Consider the following 27582-nt stretch of genomic DNA (forward strand, 5'->3'; position numbering starts at 1 on the left):
AGCTCTCCAAGGCCCAGGGGCTTTGGGTGCAGGGGTGCCTTTCGACATCGGAGTCTTCTTACTGGAGCTAGTCGGGGCCAGGGTTGAAGCCTCTGGATTCACGCTGCACGCGCCATCATAGAGGTCAGCCAGTGCTGGACATGTGGTCAGGATTGCCGGGGAGACTTCACTGCACTGGTGAGTCACTCACTCAGGCCTCTGGTGTCTGGTGCAGATTGGGCAGGAGACCTGGATAGGCCTTGATCAAGGGTCCTTGGAGCTTGTATCTACTTTGACAGGTCCGCAGTCCACAGGATATTGGAGTCTTTTTTGAAGGCAGAAGTCCTCCAGGATTTTCAGAGGTCGCTGGCTGCAAGACCGGCTGCAGGCTCACAGAAGCTGGAGACCGACTGGTAGGGCTGCGGGCCAAGGTAGTCGTCGTCTTCAGTCTTCTCTGCAGTGTTGTCTTCTTGCTTCTTAGGTTGTTGCAGATCTAGTTCCTAGGTCTGGGGAAGCCACGTAAATACTAGATTCAGGAGTGATTTAGGGGAGTAGCAGGTGTGACCAATTACATTACCGGGTGACTACACCCTCTATTATGCCACCCTCCTGTGTGGGGAGGGATAGACCTAGCCCAGATTTAAGCCCTCCGTCCTCCCCCGACCCCCCCCTCCGCTCTGCAATAAGGGACTGAAAGATGTGCTTCACCACACATCCCCCTCCTTAGTGGAAGGGTGGCAGATGTGGGCACATCTATTCTACTAAGTTTTCCCATCGGTATTCCCGGCCAAAGTGGGGGTATAAACCAGGGGCTGCCATTTGTTGCTAGCAGCAGAGGCTGGCGGCAGCATTACAAAGGTGCAGACCTTTGAAGCTTCCCTCTCTGAGCACTGGCCCATCATGGGGGTAGGAGGTGTGACACTCCTACCCAGGATGTACATTGTTTCTGGTCCCAGAGAGCATGGCCCCCAACCCAAGGGTCCAGAAGCATGTCTGGTTCTGGTTGGCTACCTACAGCTGGTCAGAAACCACACTAGGGTTGGCAGGTTTTCAGGTGGCACCTCTGAGGTGCCCTCTGGGTACATAGTGCAATACATCACACATTGACATCAGTGTATATTTATTGAGAGGAGTAGTTTGGTACCAAACACTTCTGTGTTCAGTGGAGCCATCATGGCGCTGTGGAATTTGAGCTGTCGAGTTTCCAGACCATGTACTCTCTATGGTTTCACTGGCACATACAATATTAAGGAATGGACCCCAAATTGTAGTGGCATATATGCCCTCACCTGTGGTTTTGTGCACCCTGCTTTAGGGCTGTGAGGCCTGCTAGAGGAGTGACTTATCGATACCATCAGACAATGCTAGCTGGCATGCACCCAGGCAGGGTGCCATGTCGACTTTGTTTTTTCCCCTCACAGAAGCATGCAATAACAGTGGCATGTCCCCAGTGTGGGGGTTCACAGGGGACCATCTTTAGCTCCCAGGCCTTAGGTACTCAGGATCTCATTTACTAGGGACTTACATGCGGCAGAAGTGCCAATTGGGGATTTGTTTTTAGGGCAGCAGCACTGGCAGCGGGGATCTGATTGACAGGGACCCTGTGCACTACATTTGAAACCACATCAAAACCAAGCAAAAAGTGTGGGCCAACCATGCAAAAATACACTTTCTCACAGGTAGAGTACAGCAACTTACAAGACCAGTCTCCTGGATTTTAAGCATGTATGGGGCAATGTCCAAGGTAGCACCAAGAGGTCACACCAGGCGGCACTGGGGCGGTCTGGTTAAGAGGTGCAATGCTGCAACAGGTGCCCAATATTAGTCTACGGGGATCAGTCCGGCTGAACCAACTGGGGGAAGGGGGGCCTCAGGCCTCACGATGCTTGGGGACACCCTTGGTCCTCTGTTCCATGGGTGGTGAGTGCAAACGTGTCCTTAGGCATTGGGTTTTTGTCACCAGGAGGACTCGGGCGGGTGTCATAAAGAGGCTGCAGGTGGCTTTGAGGGGTACCCTTTTGGCAAACCCAAGGTTGGCTTCTTCTCTGGAGGGCTTGGGGACCATGGTGGCACCGTGGGCGCACTTCAACTAAGGCTTTACGCGATGTGTACAGTGGCGTTTACGTGGTCTGGTGCCCTCACAGTTCGTTCCTATCTACCTGCAAGGTGTGGCAGAGCGGCTCCGCTGTTACACAGGATTTTCTGAGTCTTGGCAGAAGTGCTGGTAGCCCTCCAATGCTTTTGGAGGCACAGCAACTTGCATGGTGAATGGACATTGGTACAATTGTTGGAAACAGCAGACAGGCTGGCAGGGTTGGTGCCAAGTCAGTTCTTGCTTTTTGCAACTCTTCGGTCTTTATGGCTTTGGTCTGTCGGATCCGATTCTCCTGATGCCAGGGACTCTCCGTAATACTAGATTTTGGTGTCTATGGGTAGTGTGGGGGTAGTAGCCAATGGGCACAGTACTCTTGGGACCACTACACCCCTTTTATGACCACTTCCTGTGGGAAGTTGACATAACCCTGTCCCAGAGTTCCTAAGTTTGCCATCACAAAGATGGCAGACTGACATTTTGTGTTCGAGGCATATGAGCTGCAGAGTGTACACTTAGCATTAGATCGCCACCTGGTGTTGGGCTCGGATGATTGCAGGTTGTTGTCTTCTTGGAAGAAGTCTTTGTAGTCACGAGATAGGTGACTCCTCCCTTGGACAATACTGTGCATGGTCATCTACTCCAACCTCAGATTGTTTTTTTTCGCCACTGGGATGTAAGTTCTCCGCTTCGGCTAGAAAAACTTTTCCAGCAACTTCGAAGCGTAAAAACTTTATACAAACAATATCGACATCGAATAGACTACTTTCGACACCATCAGCTACATTCCGGTGCGTCGATGCGTGCCATTGGGCCTATCGGCGCCGTACGGCCTACGCCTCATGGACAGAACTACATTCAAGAGATGCCCGGTATGTCGAGCAAAATTCCCTCATAACGACCATCACGAGGTCTGCAACCTCTGTCTATCACCGGAACACGACGAGTCGACCTGCACAGCTTGTGCATCCTTCCGATCGAAGAAGACCATTCGGGATCGGAGGGCACGTCGACACGAGATGAGGAGAACGGCCCCAGCACTGGAGGCCATCTTCGAGGAGGAGATCTTCGAAGAAAACATCTCCGAGGACGAGGCTCCACTCGCCGCCGAGGGAGACTCGCCTGATCCTCAGATCATATCAGAGGCAGAGGACTCAGATGACTCTATTCCATCCCGTCAACCCGTGAGTAGTCTTGCCCCTGCACGACAGACACTGCCCAAGCCAAAGGCAACGGTCAGCACTCCGCCCATGGGGCCCAGTCGAGACCGAAATATCCCCTCGGACGTCCCGCCTTCGGGCTCGGCTCCGAGGAAAACGACTACGCCTTCCGGTGCCTCGGCACCGACCAAGCCACATGTGCCAATTACACCTCTTCCATCGGCACCGAAGCACACACATCCTTTGACACCGAAGGATTCTTCGACACCGAAGCCAAAACACCCTTCGGTGCCCAAAGACAAAGATCCTTCGGCACCCAAACCTAAAGATGCACCGGTGCCGAAGCCAAAAACTGTACCAGATCCGCAAAAAGCTCCGGCTCCGAAACCTTCCAGTACCAAGAATAAGGATGGAAAGCCATCGTCTGACATCTCAAAGCCAACGAGACCTGCTTCCACTCCAAAAACTCCAACCTCGGTACCAAAGACTCCAAGGCCTGATTCAGAGGCACCTAAACACTCTAACAAGCCTGCCAAGCCAAAACCACCTGCGGCACTGAAATATTTGCCACGGGACTTTGTAACGCCTCCTACAGCAAAAAAGACAAAACAACCCCTATCGGCACCGTAAAAATCGACACCGAAGAAGGTTGTAGAGGAAGAAGAACTGTTTAGACCAGATCCTAAACAAAAGAAGGTCTATATCAACCCCAAAACTGGACATGTGGAAGCTATTCCTCACAAAAAGAGACCAGCAGACACACAACTTCTACCTGTGGTTCCTGCCAAAAAGAAGGATTGTGCAACTTCGCCAATACACCCTTCCTCTCCTTTATCTTCTTCCTCATCTATCCCTCCTTACTTTTCACCAAGAGTTTCTCCTGTTCAATCTCCTGCATCATCACACCACACTGATGATGAGTATGATATAGGTGGGGGGGATGACACACCAGACCCACACACATACCCTGTAGATGAAGGTATCAACCCAGATACATATGCTACAGATGAAGATATATATGAGTACCCAGCAAATAATGTGCCTGACATTCCTGATCCTCAGTCCTACCCAACGAAACCTTCCCCTCCAGAAGATAGCATTGGGTTTAATCACCTCTCAAATAGAGCTGCCCTTTACCACGGGGTTACAATGCACTCTGATGCCATTGAGGAGGATTTTTTATTAGATACATTTGAGCAGTCACAAAGGTCTACACAAATACTACCCATGATCAAAGGAGAACATGCTCCGGAAATATTTAAAGACCCTGTGCGTTGTAGAGTGTTAAATCCAAGAATAGAAAATGAATATAGACCAGCACCATCTGATCCAGTCTATATTAAGGGACATCTGCCACTAGACTCCTAGTAGTGTCCAATGCACGGAAAAGAGCTAATTCCCAGACTTCTGGTGACACGCCCCCTCCTGACAAAGAATCCAAGGTTATTTATGCGTCCGGTAAATGGATTGCTGCACAAGCTACAAATATATGGCGCATAGCAAATACACAAGCCCTGCTCTCACGCTATGACAGGGCTCACTACGATCAATTAGAAAAACTGTTAGAGCACCTCCCAGATCAATACAAAGATCAGGCAACAGAGCTCATACAAGAAGGCAAATTAATATCCAATGCCTCAATTAAATGTGCAATAGATGTAGCTGATACAGCATCCAGAGCAGTCAATACTAGTGTTATACTCAGACGACATGCGTGGTTACGCATTTCAGGGTTTAAGACGGAGGTGCAGACTACCATCTTGAACCCGCCCTTCAATCAAAACCAATTGTTTGGGCCGGAAGTAGACACTACACTAGAAAAAATGAAAAAAGACAGACACAGCTAAGTCTATGGGAGCATTACAATCCACACAGACTAGAAATTCTTTACGCCGCTCCTTTTATAGAGGAGTCTCTAAGCAAACCAATGCAGATACAACATCATCTTTCAAAACACACACCTACCTTCTCTAACAAAGGCTACTTTAGAGGAGGATACAGGGGCAATAATAATAAGGGAAGAGGTAGAGGTAACAACAACCGCTCCTCTTCCACTCCCAAATAGTGACTTTCCTCTGCTTCCCCTACAGCATTCCACTCCTGTGGGGGGCAGATTATCACAGTTCCTACCTGTCTGGAATTCCATCACAACAGACAGGTGGGTGAGACAGATTATCCAACATGGCTACTGCCTAGAACTCACAGCAACCCCCCCAAACCTACCACCCAGGCAGCGTCCAATGTCTACAGACCATTTGACTCTGCTTCAACAGGAAGTTCTAGCGCTTCTACAAAAGGATGCTATTCAATTAGTTCCTTTAGAAGAACAGGGAACAGGAGTTTACTCCCTGTACTTTCTAATCCCCAAGAAGGACTGTACACTACGGCCAATTCTCGGCCTCAGGCCCCTCAACCATGACATACAATCAGATCATTTTCACATGATCACTCTGCAACAAGTACTCCCACAACTACAACAAGGCGATTTTCTTTCAACACTAGACCTAAAGGATGCCTACTTTCACATTCCTATACATCCTGCTCACAGGAAGTATTAAAGGTTTGTCAGACAAGGACCGCACTATCAGTTCAAAGTCCTTCCATTCGGGGTCACAACAGCACCACGAGTGTTCACAAAGTGCTTAGCAGTAGTAGCGGCACATCTCAGAAGACAACAGATGCAGGTCTTCCCTTATCTCGACGATTGGCTCATAAAAGCAAAATCATTCAGTCAATGTGTCCAACACACAAATCAAACAATTCAAACATTGCACAACTTGGGGTTCACAGTAAACTACACCAAGTCGCACCTGCAGCCTTCGCATGTGCCTCAGTATCTAGGAGCTACCATAGACACATTTACAGCTCTAGCGTATCCCAGTCCAGCCAGGATACAGAGCATTCAGACCTTAGTCTCCATCTTTCAACACCAGCAGTCTCTCCAAGCCAGAGTGTTCATGAGACTAATAGGCATGATGGCATCTTGCATCTTCATAGTTCCACATGCAAAATTGCAAATGCGCCCATTACAAGAATGTCTAGCACAACAGTGGAATCAGGCTCCAAGGTCAGCTCACAGACCTGGTGTTGGTAGACAGCCGTACATATCGCTCTCTGCAATGGTGGAACACCAAAAACTTGACAAGAGGACGGCCGTTCCTAGAGCCTGTTCCACAGATAGTGCTCACAACAGACTCATCCCTCACAGGATGGGGAGCCCATCTCTTACACTATACCACACAAGGCCAATGGAACAACCAACAAAGACTGTTCCATATCAACCATCTAGAGCTGCTAGCAATTTTCCTAGCACTCAAAAGTTTCAATTGCAAGTACAAAACAAAGGTGTCTTAATCCGGACGGACAATATGACCGCCATGTACTATATACAAGAACAGGGGGGGACACACTCTCTGCAACTGTCCCAGCTCGCGCAGAACATTTGGAGAAGCGCCATTCCTCAAAACAAACACCTGACAGCAGAACACCTTCCAGGAATTCACAATCAGATAGCAGATCTGTTGAGTTGACAGTCACAACAGATTCATGAATGGGAAATACACCCACAAGTTCTTCAACCATTCTTCCAAATGTGGGGGCATCCACAGATAGATGTTTGCCACCCACGAAAATGCAAAATGCACAACCTTCGCCGCCAGGTTTCCACACCCACGGTCGGAAGGGAATGCGATATGGATGAACTGGTCAGGCAGATTTGCGTACGCTTTTCCGCCTCTCCCACTCATTCCACTAGTAGTGCGCAAACTCAGACAACAGTCTCCCAAACTAATACTAGTAACTCCCACATGGGCACGACAGCCGTGGTTCACCACACTACTAGATCTCTCACTGGTTCCACATAAGTAAGTTACAGCTCACACCCTCCCTGTTAACTCAGAACCATGGAGAAATAAGACACCCAGAACCAAGCCAACTGAATTTGGCGATCTGGCTCCTGAAGTCTTGGAGTTTGGTTACTTAAACCTACCACCAGACTGTATGAACATCATTAAAGAAGCTAGAAAACCCACTACCAGAGCGTGTTATGCCACTAAGTGGAAATGATTTGCAATATATTGTAACAATAATCACATTGATCCACTGGATGCTTCCATCCAAAATATCATTTGTTACCTTTTACAACTACAAAGGTCCAATTTAGCTTATTCTTCCATACGCCTGCATCTGGCAGCAATTGCAGCCTATTTACAGAATAGGCAACATCTATCTCTCTTCAGAGTACCTGCAAACAAAGCATTCATGGAAGGATTAAAACGAATAATCCCACCTAGGTTACCACCTGCTCTGGTATGGAACCTGAACATTGTCCTTACAAGACTCATGGGACCCCCCTTTCGAGCCTTTACACAAGTGTGAATTGCAATTCCTAACATGGAAAACTGCTTTCCTTGTTGCCATCACCTCTCTCAGAAGAGTTAGTGAAATACAAGCATTCACAATACAAGAACCATTTTTTCAAATACATCCTAATAAGGTGGTTCTTAGGCCTAATCCAAAATTTCTGCCAAAGGTTATCACGCCTTTTCATCTTAACCAATCTGTAGAGCTAAATGTGTTTTTCCAAAACTCATTCTCTGTTGCAGAAAGGGCTTTACACACCTTAGATGTTAGAAGAGCCCTGTTATACTACACAGATGGGACTAAATCCTTTAGAAAGACAAAACAATTATTTGTATCTTTCTCTCCCCCACACAAAGGCAACCCCATCTCTAAAGGGGGGATCACCAGGTGGATTGTAAAGTGTATACAAATATGCTATCAAAAAACTAAACGTACACTAACAGTTCCTCCTAGAGCGCACTCCACTCGCAAACTAGGAGCCTCTATGGCTTTCTTAGGAAATATACCACTAGAGGACATATGCAAGGCAGCAACATGGTCTACACTACACACCTTCACTAAACACTATTGTGTTGATGTGCAGGCCAAACAGCAAGCTGCAGTGGGCCAAGCTGTCCTTAGTACACTGTTTCAAAATACTGCAACGGATACAAGCGACCACCGCTAGGGGAGACACTGCTGCACAATCGTTGCTAAGTGTACACTCTGCAGCTCATTTGCCTCGAACGGAAAATGCTACTTACCAGTATGCATCTGTTCTTGGCATGTAGAGCTGCAGAGTCGTACACGCCCTCCACGCTTTGTTCCTGACCTCCTGAGACCAAAGGCTCTCACACCTTGGGGTCAGAAACTAGTCTATGGTAGCAGGCTGGCTAAGACCAGTCCGTGAGCACTCCAGTAGTTGGTAGGTCTCAGTGAAGTTATTATGTAGCTGGGGAACTCATTTTACCAGTGTCCTGCACATTTGAAAATGGCTTCCCTGATCACTTACACTGGCAGTAAATGGAACTGACCAGCACAGGGGCTCATGGGTTAACCCACACATTGTAGGATAGTGCACCCTGACTTGGGGCTGTAAGGCCTGCTGTAGGGGTGACTTACCTATACTGTGACTTTCTTATACTGCATGCACTGTCTGCAGGCATGCCACACGGGCTGTGTCTCACCTCGTGTTTTCACTTTTGCCTGCAATGTCGGTCTGCATGACTGAGATGAGGGGGTCCCTTAGGGTAGCACATACCTAAGGCTCTAGGTAACAGGTACCATTTACTTGAGACTTACAGAGGGTGCTAAAGGCATTGCCATTTGGGGTACACTTGCACAGTTTTGGCAAAGAGATCTGGCACTGTGGACCTGATTAATAGGAGCCCAGCGCACTTCTAGTGAAAATCACATCACATACCAGACAAAAGGTGGGGGTGACCATGTCAAAAAAGGACACTTTCCTACAGCTTGCCATTTACTTCCACATGCAGTGCACTGCATCCTTCAAGGCCACAGCTTTTAGCTCTGGCCACCATCATAGAATGGTATTGTTTATAGTTTCACTGCTTTACTATTCCAAGATCACTAACCTATTGGTTTTAATTGTGACTGCCATGCTGGGACAGCAAAACAATTAAACACCATATACAATACAATTGTAAAACGGCCACTTGCCTCTTTGTTTAATGTTATTTATTATTGCAAATCCTGCTTGCCTTATTTAGGTGGGCCCATGTTTGTTTTTTCCACTTTTAGTCTTTTAATTTATCTTGCATTAATCGTTAAGTTTGTGAGAGCATCTTGTGGTTGCTCAAATGGTTGAGTGCAAAAATTAGTGGGTGGATGAATATGTGCTCAAATTAGTGAATGTGTGCTCGTATGATGATTTATTGAACTCTGAATCCTGTCGCTGACTTAGGAGGCACCTACATTTAAAAGCCAGACCTATTGCTATTACCAGAACTTGTTGAAGAATAGATACAAAGGGGATTGTAGTGTAGGATAGTTAACTTTAAAGTGCCTTCCTTAATCTGAGTCCATATACTGTCCTATTCCCAGATTTATCACGACTACCCCTCTAAAGAGTAATTTCTGTCCCTGCTAATATGTGATGGCCTACTGAAATGTTAAATAAGGAGGTCCTATAGAGTAGGAGTTAAAGAGTCACAGTGAAGGTTACCTTTACCTTAGTTTCTATCCTAGGTAGACTGATGTCGGGCATTTTCACAACTCCACTGACAGTATTTTTCTCATTTTCAGGGTCCAGGCAAGGATAAAGATTTGAATTCTAAATCCAATAGTGACCTCTCAGAGGACCTTTTTAAAGTGCACGACTTTGATGTAAAAATAGACTTGCAAGTTCCCAGCTCAGGTGAGTTATGACTGCTATTCAAGTGGTATGGGGAGGGAGCACCTGTTAGCTCAGATTTCATAGATAACTATTATCATATTTCGCACTGTGAACCCATTGTAGAGCTATGCACTATTGTGCCTTCTAGTGTTTAGGACCAGAAATGTTCTTTCAAAATTAGTTTGTTAGTCTCAGAAGATTAACCAGTTATGTTTCACTTTCCTGTTCAAGTTTATGGGACTACACAAAGCTGTGATCTGGAAATATGATTATTCTTTTTGAGTGGGGACATTGGTACGTCGGATCATTGAAGCATGAACAGAAAGCTATAGACCACTTAATTCATCGAACACGCAGTTGGAGAATGCATGGAAAGGGTGAGAAAGCCACACATGGAAATGGAGGACGCTCCATTTAGATTCTGCTCCACGTACCACTGAAAAGTCACAGGGCTGTAACCTCTGCCTACCGGAGGACCACGTCACAAGGAGTTGTGAAGCGTACTGCAAGATTAGACCTAAAACCTTGAGAGAGAGCGAGAGAGAGAGGCAGTGGCATGAACACCAGAGAACCAGGGAGATGAAGGCAGCCAATTACTTGGGGACCTCTGCCTGTCTAGTGATGACGAGGACCACGCTGAGGAGGCAGAAGTGGCCCAGACAGAATGACCTGACCTTGAGGTGGAAGAGATTGGCAAAGTCTAGGCAAAACAGCCGACAAAGAAACCCAGGGATGGGGAACATCGAAAACAACCGGTGCCATAGATGAAACCTTCTTGGGCCGAGCTGAGGACTATGGATTCGAAGCCATCTAACACTGCCTTGGTGTCAAAGCATTTGGTGACTGAAGAAAAGTCGAAATGCAAAGAAACACCCCATGGGTCCAGAGAGATGGACACCTATGGAGGTTGCCCCTCAGAGAAGCCTTTGACATCGAAAGGCGTGAGAGAGAAGGAGAGGGCCATCGAGTTGAAGAAAAGGGTGTCGAAGCCTCTTGATGCTAAGGAGCTGGCCCTCAAAATCAAGAGAAAGAAGAGGAAGCTCTAAGCCAAAATAGCACAGTAGAAGAATTTTGAGGCTTCTGTGAAGGAATTCAAAATCACCTTGAGGTCACCAAGGCTAAAGAGCAGGCAGAAAGACTAGCAGGGCGAGCTCAAGACACCAACTACTCCCGAACCACTAGAAGAGAAGGCAGATGTTCCTCTAGGAGGAGAATACGTAGGAACTCGGGAATTTTCAGGACGCAGAGAGCGGTAAGTAACAGTGGCAGGACCTCGAAACAGTCTCAGTAGAAGAGGCTTTTGACACATATACACCTCGAGACCTATGCCACCTGACAACGTCAGGATGTATAACGCTGTAGTGAAGAGGGTGGTAGAGAAGTACGGGGGTACAGTTCGAGAAAGCGAGGACACAAGCTTGTTTCCTCCTAGAAACACTAACATCCCAGAGCAAAAACCCATACCTCCCCATGCTGCCAAGGGAGGAAAGCCTTTAGGGAGCCAGCATCTTGCAAGATGGTAATAGTGATTATGAAGAAATATAAACAGTCCTCATAATATCCTGTCTGGACCGAGAGCAAGGCAGTGGAGGATTCCATCATTGTGGCCATGGCAGGAAAGAGGGTGAATGTCCCAACATCCACCAGACCCCCTCTAGAGAAATAAAGCAAGAGAGTGGAGATCGTTGGCCAATAAACTGAAAAGGGTGGCTGCGATACAGTGGAGGATGCCCGACGTGCACCTAAATGGCTAGGAGGTTGGAGAACTCCTAAAACATCTCCCTGAGCAGTATCAAAAGAAGGGAGCTGCATTGATACAAGAAGGCAAAGCAATAGCCAACACATGCCTGAAATCGACTGAGTGCGACAAATACAGCCAGTAGGTAACTGGAACATCTATGAGGCGACACACCTCGCTGCTGGTGTCTGGATTTAGAAATTAAGTTCAGGTGCACATCATAAATACAGCCTTCTCGGGGGGCGCTAGAGGGTGGACAGGCAAGATGGCCGCTCTGTAGAGCAGCTCCGCTGGCTAAGCCCATAATCTGTTAATTATCCTGCACATCCGCTCTCGCTTGTGAGAGCGGATGAGCTAACAGGTGAAATAAACGCATGGGAATCTGTGTGGCACAACATTACAAGAAGCTGCGGACGCCTGAGTGGACTTTACAACATATCGGCGGCTGGCGAGGTCCCGGGCCTGCGGCGGCAACATGGTGAGCTGTGACCAGCCTTGGTGGTGGGTACTGGTGTGGGCCGCGGTGGGCGCTGGAGCTGCGCTGCGCTTGTTGTGGGGGGCGCGGCGCTGTTAGATCCTGGCCAGGTGGTGCTGCGGGACGCGAGCTGAGGGACGGTACGCTCCTGCCGCTGTGAGGAGTCGGATTGTGGGAGTGAGTCGCCCTTGGCTTGCCAACCTCGCAGCCTGCGGGTGCGTGGGGTGCCATTCTACCCTCCGGCGTTCGCAGCTGCGGTCTGGGGCCGCCGGGGACTGACTAGACCCTATCTGCAGGGGTCCCGGTGCATCACTGGTGCGAGGGTGGCGGCCTCACCTCGCTAGTGCAGAAGTGTGCCGCCCGTGCACAGGAGACCTCTTGCTGTCTGCCTGCGACTGCTACATGCATGTGCCTGCGGGTGATTCCATTGTGAACGGCGGTGACACTGGCTGACAGGAGAAAATAGCGATGTTCGAACCATATGAGCTGTAGATTCTACACTTTGCATTAGATCGCCACCTGGTGTTGGGCTCGGATGATTGCATGTTGTTGTTGTCTTGGAAGAAGTTTTTGTAGTCACAAGATAGGCGACTCCTTCCTTGGACGATAGTGCGCATGGGCATCGGCTCCATCCTTAGATTGTTTTTTTCCGCCACTGGGTTCGGATGAAACTTTTCCCCTCCTGTTCGAAATCTACTCTTCAAGTACTTTGACGCGTAAACATTTCTTCAAACTTCACCAAACAACTTTCGATACCAATAAACATCGACTAGACTTCGTCAGCTCGATTCCGGTCGTCGACGCGGGCCTTTGAGCCTACCCACGCCGTGAGGCCTACACCTCATGGAAAGGATGTCATTCAAAAGATACCCCGAGTGTGGAGCAAAATTTCCACACAGTGACCATCACGAGGTCTGTAACCTGTGCCTATCGCCACAGCTTGACGAATCCAGTTGCACAGCCTGTGCATCCTTTCGATCGAAAAAGACCATTCGGGATCGGAGGGACCGTCTGCGCGACATGCAGAGATCAGCGCCGTAACCAGTGGATATCTTCGACAAAGGTCCATGTGTCCCGGAGGAAGATACCGATGATCTCTAGATCGTATCCGAGGCAGATGACTCCATACCTTCAGGTCAACGCGTGAGTACCACTGCCCCTACCCCACCCCAAACACCAAAATCGAAGGTAAAGGTCAATACTTCGACTGCGGGGCCCAGTCGAGACCGAAAAAACACTTTGAAAGCCCCGCCATCGAGCCCGGCTCCGAAGAAAATAATGAAGCCTTCCGGTAACTCCATACCGAGCAAACCGGATGTGCCGATACCACCTGCTCCCTCGGCACCGAAACATAAAGGTCCCGGTTCCCAAAGACACTCCGAAACTGTCGACTCCGAGAGACAAAGCGGCTCCGAAAACAACAAAGCCGGTTTCCGATACCCTGAAAACAGTTTCCACTCCGAGGCCAATACCCTTAATGCCGAAACAAACAAAGCCTGCTTCCGAGCCTTCCAAGTCCACGAAACTGAGGGCCGGTACAGAGCAGCTTCTGGAGATCCTGCCTACCTTAAAGGACAGCTACCTGTAGACTCCTTAGTAGTTTCAAACGCTAGGAAAAGAGCACATTTCCAAACATCAGGTGAAACACCACCTCCTTATTAAGAATCAAAGATCATAGATGCTTCAGGAAAAAGAATAGCTGCCCAAGCTAGCAATACATGGCGCATCGCTAACACACAGGCCCTCCTCGCAAGATACCACAGGGCTCACTATGATTAGCTAGAGAAGCTCTTACAACATCTACCTGACCAGTATAATGCACAAGCAGATGACCTCCTACAAGAGGGTAAGCTTATATCAAATGCCTCCATTAAATGTGCACTAGATGTAGCAGGCACTGTATGCAGAGCAATAAACACCAGTGTCCTCCTTAGATGTCACGCGTGGCTAGGCATTTCAGGATTTAAGCAAGAGGTGCAAACTACTATCTTAAATCAACCATTCAACCTACAACAATTGTTTGGTCCAGAAGTAGACACAGCACTGGAAAAAATGAAAAAAGACACTGGCACAGACAAGTCTATGGGAGCTCTGCAGTCCGCCCAAGCAAGAGGCTCCTTTCGTCGCTCCTTCTACAGAGGAGGCTCCAAACAAGCTGGAGCAGACCATTCAGCTTCCTTTAAAACAAATAGACAAACGTCCTCTAATAAAGGATACTTTGGAGGGGGCTACAGAGGCAACAACAACAAAGGAAGAGGTCGAGGAAACAACAATAATCAAACCTCTCCCAACACAAAACAGTGACTTCCTTCGGCTCCCCCAACAACATTCCACTCCTGTAGGGGGCAGACTAACACAGTTCCTACCTGTCTGGGATTCCATCTTGTTGGACAGGCCGCATGGTCGGGCTGCCCCCTCCCCGCAATGGGACCTGGACCCTGGCTCCCCCGGCATCCCCAGCCAGAGTCCCCGACGACCACCCGAAGTACACTGCAATTCCTCACCCACAAGACACCAGCTCCGAACCCAGCTGGCCCGGGTCACCATCCACACCACGGCCTCGGCCCAGCCGCCATCTTGGGCCACTACAGCACGAGGCCGCGTGGCCTCAACTCGACCCTCACCCTGGGCCCGGCCGGGCCCGACATCGAGGCACCAACCTCCCCCCGGGAGGCAGAGTGACCACTTGGCGAGTCAATGGGAGAAAGGAATCGTCAACGGCTCTCCTCCGCCAGGTGTCGATCACCCCCGGCCGCCTGGGCGCTGGCTCCACCCCCCTGCTGGGTGTCTGGACTCCCTCATCCCGGACCTCCCGGCCCCCCCAGGCGCGAGGGTCCGGACATCAAAGGGGACCAGACCTATAACTGGGGCCGGACCAGACCAGGAAACCAGTTGTATCCTGGAGTCGAGAGACCCGAGAAGAACTCCTCTGTGACTGGCCTGCTGGCGCTGCCGCGGCCCTCTGCCTCGTGAAACCATCGTCTTGGCCTGCTGGCGCTGCCGCGGCCCTCTGCCTCGTGAAACCATCGTCTTGGCCTGCTGGCGCTGCCGCGGCCCTCTGCCTCGTGAAACCATCGTCTTGGCCTGCTGGCGCTGCCGCGGCCCCCTGCCTCGTGAAACCATCGACTTGGCCTGCTGGCGCTGCCGCGGCCCTCTGCCTCGTGAAACCATCGACTTGGCCTGCTGGCGCTGCCGCGGCCCCCTACCTAGGGAGACTATCATCTTGGCCTGCTGGCGCTGCCGCGGCCCGATCCACAGACACTCCAGCTCGAGGATTGTGAGCTCGCCTCTTACCACTACCTGTACCGATCCGGTACCAAGACTGTCCCGCTACCCCCTTTTTCCCTACAGAGACTAGAAGTGAGAGGACCCCCGGGTCCGAGATATCCTGTATCGCTGATATCCTTGCCTTAAGAACCTTATATAAAGCATTGAACTCGACTTGGTGTGGTGCCTGTTTGTGGGGAGGGAGGTAACTTGTCTGTACGATCGCAGGAGACGGTCCCACTCGGGGATCTCTCCCTCAGTATCCGGCCGACCCTCAGGGTCCCCGTCTAACATTGGTGGCCAGCGACGGGATCCGAACCTACGCAAAATCGTACAGAAAGTCACCCGACCCACGACACACGACCACCATGACAACAGAGAGCGGAACAACGGAGAAATTCCAGATGGAAAAATTGGAAGATTACAACCACCGAGAACTGAAGCAATATTGCATGGAACTTGGTCTCCCAACCACGGGTCTGAGTACGAAGGAAGACTTCAAACGAGCCCTAGAAGCCTGGGCGGAAACGGGTACGGCCGTACCCCGAACACAAACAACCGAGACGAGCCCCGCACCAACTAAAGAAAGAGCGGGTCTCTCCCTGGAAGAGATCCGAGAAAGAGAAAAAACCAGACTCCACGAATTAGAACTAGCCCGACTCCGCTTGGATGGAGAACTCAAGCTGGCAGAACAAAAAATAACCCTGGAACACTTACGGCTCAGGGAAGAGCGAGAAGACAAGCAAAGACAGAGAGAGCTAGAGGAAAAGAAACTAGAGTACGAACATGAGCGCAATCTCAAAACACTGGAGGTCCAGAAACAGAATAAAGACCTCGGGCTCCCCGAACGACCGACCCCGTCTGCCTCGACCGAACCCAAGGTTCACATCCCCAAAGATGTCATCCGGGAATACCACAAGAACGATGATATACAGCAGTGGTTTAAAGCCTATGAGGTGGCAATGACCTCCCACCGGATTCCCCGAAGCGATTGGGGAGCCGGATTATGGGGGAGGTTTGTCAACGAAGGGCGGGACGCCCTGCTACAACTCCCGGACCAGCTGATGACCTCCTACGACCACATGAAGGCCGCCCTCCTCACTCGATACGGGCTCACACCGGAGATGTACCGCCAACGGTTCCGCGACTGCAAACGGATTCCGGGTACAACTTGGGTGGAGTACGTGAACTTTTTTAGCCGAGCCTTCGAGGGGTGGATCAAGGGCAACAAAGTAACCACCTACGAACAACTCTTTGACCTTATCGTATGGGAGCACCTGTCGAACAACTGCTTCGTGGAGCTCCGGCAACACCTCCTGGACAGTAAGCTAACCGACCCTCGACAACTCGCCGTCGAAGCCGACCGGTGGGAAAGCACCCGAGTTGGCCGGAACGCACCCAGCGAATTATCCAGACCGTATCGCCCCCGAGGGGGAGGAGGAAGTCAGGGTCGGGGGAGAGACCCCGGCCCCTCGTCACCCCCCAGAAACCCCTCGACCCCGGTTGGCCGAGGAAGCCCTGCCGTCCGGGCCGGTTTCCGGGCCAACATTACGTGCCACAGGTGCCAGCGACCCGGCCACTACGCCAGTGATCCCAATTGCCCAAAGAATCCGAACACTACCCCCCGCCAAGTTGCAGCGGCAGCCCTAGGGGAAGAACTAATCCCGGAAGACCAGGAAGAGTACGAGACCGATCCCTCTGAATGGGCACCCGCCGCCATGGCACTGGTCTGCTTAGGGGAGAGAGACATGATTCCGCGGGCCCCCCTTCCCGCCAACACCCAGAAGTACGGTCAATGGGTCAACATTAATGGCCGCCGGGCGGAAGCCCTCCGCGACACCGGGGCCAGTGTAACGGCGGTCCGACGCCACCTCGTCACTCCAGACCAAATCTTGCCGAACATTCTTTGCCCTGTCCGATCAGCCGACAATTCCGAAAGCCTATGCCACATGGCCTGCGTCCCCTTCGAGTGGGGAGGAGTAACAGGGATGTTAAAAGTAACTGTCCGCGATGATGCCCCCGTGGACTGCCTCCTAGGAAACGACCTTGAAAGCTCTCCCTGGGCAGCTGTCGAACGGAGGGAGCACCTGGGGATGCTCGGCCTCCCCGAATGGGTCTGCGTCACGACCAGGTCCATGACCGCCCGCGCGGTCCCCAGCCCAGAAGAGCCCGAGTGGCCAGAACCTCCTCCCGCGCTCATCCCCGAGGAGGCCGCCCCAGAAGCCAGTCCATTGACCCAAACCGAAGAAGGATCCGACCAGCTTCGGGACGTCCCTGACCTGGCACAATGGCGGCAGGAGGGAGGCCCCACGCAGGAACAATTCCGGGCCGAACAGAAAACCTGTCCCTCTCTCGTAGGACTCCGGCAGCAAGCCCTGGCCCAGAGCACCGGGGATACCTCGGGGGCCCACTGGATCTACTGGGACCAAGACCTGCTCTACAGCGAGCAGAAAGTTGCAGAACTAGGGGCCAGTCGGGTGCTGGTGGTGCCCCTTCGCTTCCGAGACTTCCTCCTGAACTTAGCCCACGATGTCCCCCTTGCCGGACACCTGGGGCAGGATAAAACCTACGACCGCCTGGTGACCCATTTTTTCTGGCCCCACATGCGGAAGGATGTCACCAACCACTGCAAGGCCTGCCCCACCTGCCAGGCCAGCGGAAAAAGTGGCCGAAAAATCAAAGCACCGTTACAACCCTTTCCTGTCGTCACCACCCCGTTTGAACGAGTGGGAATAGACATTGTGGGGCCCCTCGACCCTCGAACAGCCCAAGGACACCGGTTCATCCTGGTCCTTGTAGACCACGCCACCCGCTATCCCGAGGCCATCCCTCTTCGGACCGTGACGGCCCCCGTGGTGGGCCGGGCCCTGATGGGGATCTTCTCCCGGGTGGGGTTCCCCCGGGAGGTCGTCAGTGACAGGGGCACGAACTTTATCTCCAGATATATGAAGTCCCTCTGGCAACAATGCGGGGTCACCTACAAATTCACGACCCCCTATCACCCGCAAGGAAACGGACTGGTCGAGAGATTCAACCGCACCCTCAAGGGGATGATTATGGGTCTAGAAGAACCCCTTTGACGCCAGTGGGACGTGCTACTTCCCTGCCTCCTGTTTGCCTATCGGGAGGTCCCGCAGAAGTCCCTCGGCTTCAGCCCCTTTGAACTCCTGTACGGGCACCCCGTCCGGGGCCCCCTCAGCCTAGTCAAGGAAGGTTGGGAGCAGCCTCCCCAGAAAACTCCCCCGGACATCTACAGGTATCTCCTGGCTCTCCGCAACCAGACCCGGCGGTTCCGAGACGCCGCCAAAGCCAACCTCGAGGCCAGTCAGGAGGACATGAAGAGGTGGTACGATCAGCACACGTCCTCCATTGAGTTCGAACCTGGACAACAGGTCTGGGTGATGTCCCCGGTTGAGCCCTGTGCACTCCAAGACAGATGGTCCGGGCCCTTCAAGGTAATCGAACGCAAGGGGCCCGTCACCTATTTAATCGACATGGAGACTGCCCGGAACCCCCTACGGGTCCTCCATGCCAACAGGCTCAAACCCCATTTTGTGCGATCCGAACTCAGCCTCCTGATGGCTACCGATAATGGGACAGAAGAAGACTCTGAACCCCTTCCGGACTTACTGAGGGCCCTCGAGCAGGATGGCTCAGTGGAAGGGGTCCAGCTCTCCGAGGCCCTGTCCCCGGAGCAACACCAAGACTGCCAAACGCTCCTGAGGCAGTTCGCCTCCCTGTTCTCCCTCACCCCCGGAGTCACCCCCTGGTGCCTCCACGATGTGGACACCGGGGACAGCCCTCCTATTCGACACCGAGCGTACCGCGTACCAGACCGGGTACGAGCCTGCATCCAGACCGAGGTGTCCAAAATGCTGACCCTAGGAGTGATCGAACCCTCAGACAGTCCCTGGGCGAGCCCAGTCGTCCTAGTTCCCAAGGCAGCTGCCCCGGGCGTTGCCCCTGAGCTCCGGTTCTGCGTGGACTATCGGGGGCTGAATGCAGTTACCCGGACCGACGCTCATCCCATCCCCCGGGCAGACGAGCTAATTGACCGGATGGGGGCCGCCCGCTACCTGAGCATCTTCGACCTAACAGCGGGCTACTGGCAGATCGGCCTCACCCCTAGGGCCCAAGAACGATCCGCCTTCTCTACCCCAGACGGGCACTACCACTTTAAAGTCATGCCCTTCGGCATGAAAAACGCCCCGGCAACGTTCCAACGGCTGGTAAACCAGGTACTGGCGGGCCTGGAAGGCTTCAGCGCCGCCTACCTGGACGACATTGCTGTGTACAGCCACCAGTGGACCGACCACCTCCGCCACCTGCGGGAGGTTCTACACGCCCTCCAGCAAGCCGGGCTCACCATCAAAGCCAGCAAGTGCCAGGTGGGCCAAGGGTCCGTGACCTACCTAGGACACCAAGTGGGAAGCGGGCTGGTGGCCCCTCTCCAACTCAAGATTGCTGCCATCCAGGCCTGGCGACCCCCTACGACCCAAACAGAGGTCCGGGCCTTCCTGGGGCTCACCGGATACTACCGGCGGTTCATGAAGGACTATGGCAGCATCGTGGGGCCCCTCACGGAGCTCACCTCCAAAAAGAGCCCCAAAACCGTCAACTGGACCCCGGACTGCCAATCGGCCTTCGAAAAGCTAAAGACCGCCATGTGCACGGCCCCCGTGCTCTCCAGGCTCCCGACTACAGCCGGGAATTCATTGTGCAGACGGACGCCTCCGATCATGGTGTGGGGGCCGTCCTCTCCCAACTCAACGCCGAAGGGATCGACCAGCCAGTGGTCTTCATCAGCAGACGCCTATTGCCCCGAGAACAGCGCTGGAGCACCATTGAGAGGGAGGCCTTCGCCGTAGTCTGGGCACTCAAGAAGCTCCGGCCATACCTCTTCGGCACCCACTTCCGGGTGCAAACAGACCACCGACCCCTGCAATGGCTGATGCAAATGCGGGGGGAGAACCCGAAGCTGCTGCGCTGGTCCATCTCCCTGCAGGGGATGGACTTCACGGTGGAACATCGTCCAGGCCAGGACCACGCCAACGCCGACGGCCTGTCACGCTTTTTCCGCCTCAGCGAGGAGAGTCCCCAGGAAGATGGCTGACTCTCCCCGCCTTCAGCTGGGGGGGACGCATGTTGGACAGGCCGCATGGTCGGGCTGCCCCCTCCCCGCAATGGGACCTGGACCCTGGCTCCCCCGGCATCCCCAGCCAGAGTCCCCGACGACCACCCGAAGTACACTGCAATTCCTCACCCACAAGACACCAGCTCCGAACCCAGCTGGCCCGGGTCACCATCCACACCACGGCCTCGGCCCAGCCGCCATCTTGGGCCACTACAGCACGAGGCCGCGTGGCCTCAACTCGACCCTCACCCTGGGCCCGGCCGGGCCCGACATCGAGGCACCAACCTCCCCCCGGGAGGCAGAGTGACCACTTGGCGAGTCAATGGGAGAAAGGAATCGTCAACGGCTCTCCTCCGCCAGGTGTCGATCACCCCCGGCCGCCTGGGCGCTGGCTCCACCCCCCTGCTGGGTGTCTGGACTCCCTCATCCCGGACCTCCCGGCCCCCCCAGGCGCGAGGGTCCGGACATCAAAGGGGACCAGACCTATAACTGGGGCCGGACCAGACCAGGAAACCAGTTGTATCCTGGAGTCGAGAGACCCGAGAAGAACTCCTCTGTGACTGGCCTGCTGGCGCTGCCGCGGCCCTCTGCCTCGTGAAACCATCGTCTTGGCCTGCTGGCGCTGCCGCGGCCCTCTGCCTCGTGAAACCATCGTCTTGGCCTGCTGGCGCTGCCGCGGCCCTCTGCCTCGTGAAACCATCGTCTTGGCCTGCTGGCGCTGCCGCGGCCCCCTGCCTCGTGAAACCATCGACTTGGCCTGCTGGCGCTGCCGCGGCCCTCTGCCTCGTGAAACCATCGACTTGGCCTGCTGGCGCTGCCGCGGCTCCCTACCTAGGGAGACTATCATCTTGGCCTGCTGGCGCTGCCGCGGCCCGATCCACAGACACTCCAGCTCGAGGATTGTGAGCTCGCCTCTTACCACTACCTGTACCGATCCGGTACCAAGACTGTCCCGCTACCCCCTTTTTCCCTACAGAGACTAGAAGTGAGAGGACCCCCGGGTCCGAGATATCCTGTATCGCTGATATCCTTGCCTTAAGAACCTTATATAAAGCATTGAACTCGACTTGGTGTGGTGCCTGTTTGTGGGGAGGGAGGTAACTTGTCTGTACGATCGCAGGAGACGGTCCCACTCGGGGATCTCTCCCTCAGTATCCGGCCGACCCTCAGGGTCCCCGTCTAACACATCTCAACAGACAAGTGGGTAGAACAAGTTATCCAGTATGGTTACTGCCTAGAGCTTACAGCTACCCCTCCACATATACCACCCAGACAGCTTCACAATGTCCACAGAACATCTAACGCTGCTCCAACAAGAGGTTCTCTCATTGCTGCATAAAGATGCAATAGAGCTAGTTCCGTTAGAACATCGAGGAACAGGGTTTTACTCACTCTATTTCCTGATACCCAAAAAGGACGGAACACTAAGACCAATTCTAGACCTAAAACATCTCAATCTGTATATACACTCAGATCATGTTCACATGATCACTTTACAACAAGTGTTCCCATTGTTGCAACACAACGATTTCCTAACCACACTAGACCTCAAGGACGCCTTCTTCCACATTCCCATACATCCTTCTCACAGGAAGTATCTGTACTAGAAGGACAACACTATCAGTTCAAAGTCCTTCCATTCGTGGTCACAACTGCGCCACAAGTGTTTACAAAATGCCTAGCAGTAGCAGCAGCACATCTCGGAAGACAACCTATCCACGTCTTCCCATACTTAGACGATTGGCTCATAAAAGCCAAGTCATTCAATCAGTGTGTCCAACACACATTTCAAACACTGCACAACTTGGGGTTTACAATCAACTTCACCAAGTCACATCTCCAGCCCTCTCATGTACATCAATACCTAGGGGCTACCATAAACACCAATACGGCTCTAGCTTATCCCAGTCCAGCCAGGATACAGAGCATTCAAGCCTTCGTTACAAGGTTTCAAAACCAACACTCTCTCCCAGCCAGAGTGTTCATGCAATTAATAGGCATGATGGCATATTGCATTTTTATTGTACCATATGCAAGACTGCAAATTACCCCATTGCAGTAATGTCTAGCACATCAGTGGAATCGGGCACAAGGACAACTAACAAACCTGGTGTTGGTGGACAGCCGCACACATCGCTCTTTGCAGTGGTGGAACACCAAAAACTTGTCCAAAGGGCGGCCATTCCTCGAGCCAGTTCCACAGATAGTACTGACAACAGGCGCATCCCTGACAGGATGGGGAGCACATCTGCTCCACCACACAACTCAGGGAAGATGGACCGCTCAACAAAAGGTGCTTCACATCAATCACCTAGAGTTGCTGGCAATTTTCCTAGCACTCAAGTCCCTCCAAGTGCACATACGAAACAAAGCTGTCTTAATCCGGACCGACAACATGACAGCCATGTACTACATACAAAAACAAGGAGGCACACATTCCCTGCAGCTGTCCCAGCTCGCACAAAACATTTGGAGATGGGCCTTTCCTCAAAAGATATATCTGCTTGCAGAACACCTTCCAGGAGTTCACAATCAGGTAGCCGATTTGTTAAGTCGGCAGACACAACAGATTCACGAATGGGAACTACATCTGCAAGTTCTTCAACCATTCTTTCTCAAGTGGGGTCATCCAGACATAGACTTGTTTGCCACACACAAAAACGCAAATTGCCCAACCTTCGCCGCCAGGTTTCCACACCCGTTGTCCAAGGGCAATGCGATATGGATAAACTGGTCAGGCAAATTTGTGGGCGCTTTTCCGCCAATCCCATTAATACCACTAGTGGCACGCAAGCTCAGACAACAGTCTCTAAAACTGATCCTGGTAGCTCCCACATGGGCACGCCAACCGTGGTTCACCACACTGCTAGAACTCTCTCTAGTTCCACACTAAAAACTATCTCTGACAACATCCATGCCAACGCAGAACCATGGAAACATCGGGCATCCAGATCCAAGTCTACTGAATCTGGCAATCTGGCTCCTGAAGTCTTAGAGTTTGGTTAACTTAACCTGCCACCAGACTGTATGAGTATCATTAAAGAAGCCAGAAGACCTACTACTAGAGCTTGCTATGCTGCTAAATAGAAAAGATTTGCCATTTACTGCACTAATAATAAAATTGATCCTTTAGACGCTTCCATCCGAAATATTATCTGTTACCTTCTCCATTCTATACGCTTACATCTTGCAGCCATTGCGGCATATCTACAAAACAGACAACATATGTCGTTTTTTAGGGTACCAGCAATAAAAGCTTTTATGGAAGGATTAAAAAGAATTATTCATCCTAGGTTACCGCCCTAAATATCGTTCTTACCAGGCTTATGGGACCCCCTTTTGAACCTTTACACAAATGTGAACTGAAATTTCTCACATGGAAACAGCTTTCCTCATTGCTATTACCTCTCTTAGGAGAGTTAGTGAGATTCAAGCTTTCACTATACAAGAACCATTCTTACAATTACACCGTAACAAAATGGTTCTAAGGACTAATCCTAAATTCCTTCCTAAAGTAATTACTCCTTTTCATCTAAACCAATCTGTAGAGTTACCAGTGTTTTTTCAAAACCCAGACTCTGTAACAGAGAGAGCTCTACACACACTAGATGTCAAAAGAGCTCTTCTCTATTACATCGATAGGACCAAATCCTTTCGCAAAACAAAGCAACTATTTGTAGCTTTCTCTCCACCACATTAAGGCAACCCCATTTCTAAATCAGGAATTGCAAGGTGGATTGTTAAATGTATACAAATATGCTATCACAAGGCAAAACGCACATTAACAGTTCCTCCTAGAGCACACTCCACACGCAAACTAGGAGCCTCCATGGCTTTCTTAGGGAACATTCCCCTAGAAGACATCTGCAAGGCAGCAACATGGTCTACAACACACACCTTCACTGAACACTATTGTGTTGATGTGCAAGCCAAGCAGCAAGCTACAGTAGGCCAAGCTGTCCTCAAAACTCTTTCAAACTACTGCAACGGATACAGGTGACCACCGTTAAGGGAGACACTGCTGCACAATCGATGCAAAGTGTAGATTCTGCAGCTCATATGCCTCGAACGGAAAATGCTACTTACCAGTATGCATCTGTTCTTGGCATGTAGAGCTGCAGATTTCTACACATCCTCCCGCCTCCCCGGGATCTGTATCTGTTCCAGTTTTATCTTAGATATACACGCATGGACATCTTTTCTTTCTTTCTACCAACTCCATCATGGCGAAAAACAATCTAAGGATGGAGCTGATGCCCATGCGCACTATCGCCAAGGGAGGAATCACCTATCTCGTGACTACAAAGCCTTCTTCCAAGACGACAACATCAGTCATCCGAGCCCAACACCAGGTGGCGATCTAATGCAAAGAGTAGAAATCTGCAACTCTACATGCCAAGACCAGATGCATACTGGTAAGTAGCATGTTCCTTATGCCCTGGTGCTTTTACTGCTTCCCAACCGATGTGAAGACCGAGAGTCGAGTTGTGACGCCTTTAAATGGACCTGAGGAAAAATTTGCGCCTCTGTAAAGCAGCTTGGGTTGAGCAGTGATATTCCTGGTTTGCAGTGCTTCTCTCTCTCCCCTTGACTTTTGAAAATGGTATTTAGTGCGGCAGTGAGACCAATATCAGTAAGTCAGCGGTCGATGTGACTTTGCATCCCTGGCTTTCCGACCAAGTGAAATTAGCCCTCTCATTGAGCTGTTGGACTCCGGTGTCTACGTGCTCCCTCCATTGGGCAGCGTGGGTCATTCCTTTGGCTATGTGCAGGCCAACACTACTTCTGCTGTACCACCTGTTACACTATCTTTACTGTGGCGCCGCTGTTGGAGATCTAGGGGCACGCTGGTGGGCGCGGTTTTAAGCAATCTGCGCAGCTTTTCCTTCTCCTTATTGCTTGGTCCCGGTGTCCTATCAGCTGACAGTGAGAGTCTTACTTTCCGTTTTATTTTGCTGTCTGGGCTTTGCTCCGACCACGACTGGCTGTGTCATCATCATGGGTAAATCTGAACACGGTCAGCCGCTCCTCCCGTTCGAGCCACGAAAGTCCAACCGGGCTCCTCGGCATACATCTTCTGACTCTGAGGCGGACGCTTCAGCCACTCAACTCTCTAACATTGACGAAACGCTCCTGGCAGTGCAGGCAAGTCTTCAGACCATAGATGGTAAGATTGACCATCTGAATTTACGTATGGACCACATGTCAGCGAAGTTGGACAAGCATGCGCAGCGACTGGGAGAGGCAGAGACCCGCATATCCGATGCGGAGGATGGTCTACAGCGAGTTACGGATAAAGCGGCGTCTGTGGAGAAGGTCCTGGTAATCATCCAAGCCCGCAATGAAGATTTGGAAGCAAGCTCACGTCTCAACAATGTGCGCATTACAGGCCTGCGTGAATCCACAAATACTGGAAGATTGGAAACGTTTGTTAAGAATCTGCTTCGAGAACTTTTTGGAGCAGGACAGCTTTCACCGGTCCTGATAGTGGAACGAGCACATCGCTCTTTGGCAGCTCGCCCACCTCCGGGTGCCCCTCCGTGCCCTATCATTGCCCGCCTATTGAATTATAGAGATCGGGACACAGACCTCTGGCTAGCACGGGAGAAGGGAACCATCACGCATCAGAGGAACAATCTCGCCTTTTATCCTGATTTCACCCTGGCGGTTCAAGAGGCTTGGAAAGAGTATCGACCGGTCAAGAAGCTCCTCATCGCAGCAAAAATTCCATATGCTATGCTGTACCCCGCAAGACTGCGCATCGAGGACAAAGGGAAAAACAAGATTTTCACTTGCTCGAAGGCAACGATGACCTTTGCTAAAAGAATGACAAGACGCAGCAGCCCTACATCCGCTGCCGCGGGAACTGGTGCCGAAGGAAGTAGCGAATTTACAGATGAAGGATAGAAAGCACCATCTGCAAGTGAGGTGTTAAACTTGTTTGATGGGGTCCTGCTGTATTTATTTTTTTTATTTTATAATTTTATAGAGCGCGTAGTCACCACGAGGGTATCCCAGCGCTGAACCTCTAACTCGCAGGGGGGAATAGTCGGGAAAGATGACGGCTCAGGGGAAAAGTAGGGTTTTTAGAGCTTTCCTGAACCGCAGGAGATTTGGTTCTGCTCTGAGGCTCAAGGGGAGTGCGTTCCATTTTTTTCCTGTGTTGACCGAGAAGCGGCGGCCACCTATACGTGCCTTCTTCACCTTGGGGATCGTGATGAAGTTTCCATGCTCCGAGCGAAGCGCTCTTGTGGGTTTATAGGGGGTAATCCAGTTGTTTAGTATTGGGGGGCCGGTGTTATGGAGTACCTTGTGGGCCAGACATAGGGCCTTGAAAGTGACCCTTTCCCTGATAGGGAGCCAGTGCAGCTTCCTTAGTGCAGGCTTAGCAGATGTTCTGGCCGGGGTGTTCGTTAGAAGTCGGGCGGCGGCATTTTGTGCTTTTTGCAAAGTCTGGAGAGTGGATTCTGGAGAACCTAGGTATATAGCATTGCTGTAGTCCAGCCTAGATAAAATAAGGCCTTGGATCAGCAAGAGACGCGACTGGAAAGGCAGTAGAGGGATTACCTTCCTACAAGATCTAAGTAGTCCGTAGCATATGCCGGCCGTCTTTCTTGCCTGTGTCCTGAAGGTGAGATCAGTCTCCAGCCACACTCCGAGACTCTTGACCTCCGTCTTAGGGGTGGGGGGATCACCCATACAGATGGGCCAGATGTTGGAGGGGAGGTTAGTGGTGTCATGTCCTAATAGCAGGATCTCCGTTTTGGAGCCGTTTAATTTCAAGGCGGAGTTACTCATCCACTGATGTACGTTGGAGAGGCAATCGTGGAGATTAGAGGGCTCTAGCTTGGGGTGGGAAAGTGTCACCACCAGTTGTGTGTCGTCAGCATAGCTGACGATAGTGACTCCAAAGGGGGAGACCAGTATTGGATTACTGCTCGCAGACCACACTACCACAGCGTTCTCACTTAGGAATGCAATTGAAATGCACTATTAAAATGTTATCTCTACTATTGTGTTGGAAATGTTTACTTTGAGCT

At 51.5% G+C, this 27582-nt stretch overlaps 1 protein-coding gene across 1 annotated transcript in view; it reads left to right on the forward strand.

The window, feature by feature from the left end:
- Positions 1 to 27582, forward strand: part of RTF1 (RTF1 homolog, Paf1/RNA polymerase II complex component) — a 371191-nt gene that overhangs the window by 317548 nt on the left and 26061 nt on the right. Inside the window, exon 17 of the mRNA XM_078659620.1 lies at positions 9838 to 9949. Within this exon, the coding sequence (XP_078515746.1) occupies positions 9838 to 9949 (112 nt within the window). The remainder of the gene's footprint in view (positions 1 to 9837; positions 9950 to 27582) is intronic.

This window comes from Lissotriton helveticus, chromosome 9 (assembly GCF_964261635.1).
Source record: "Lissotriton helveticus chromosome 9, aLisHel1.1, whole genome shotgun sequence".
Lineage (NCBI taxonomy): Eukaryota > Metazoa > Chordata > Amphibia > Caudata > Salamandridae > Lissotriton > Lissotriton helveticus.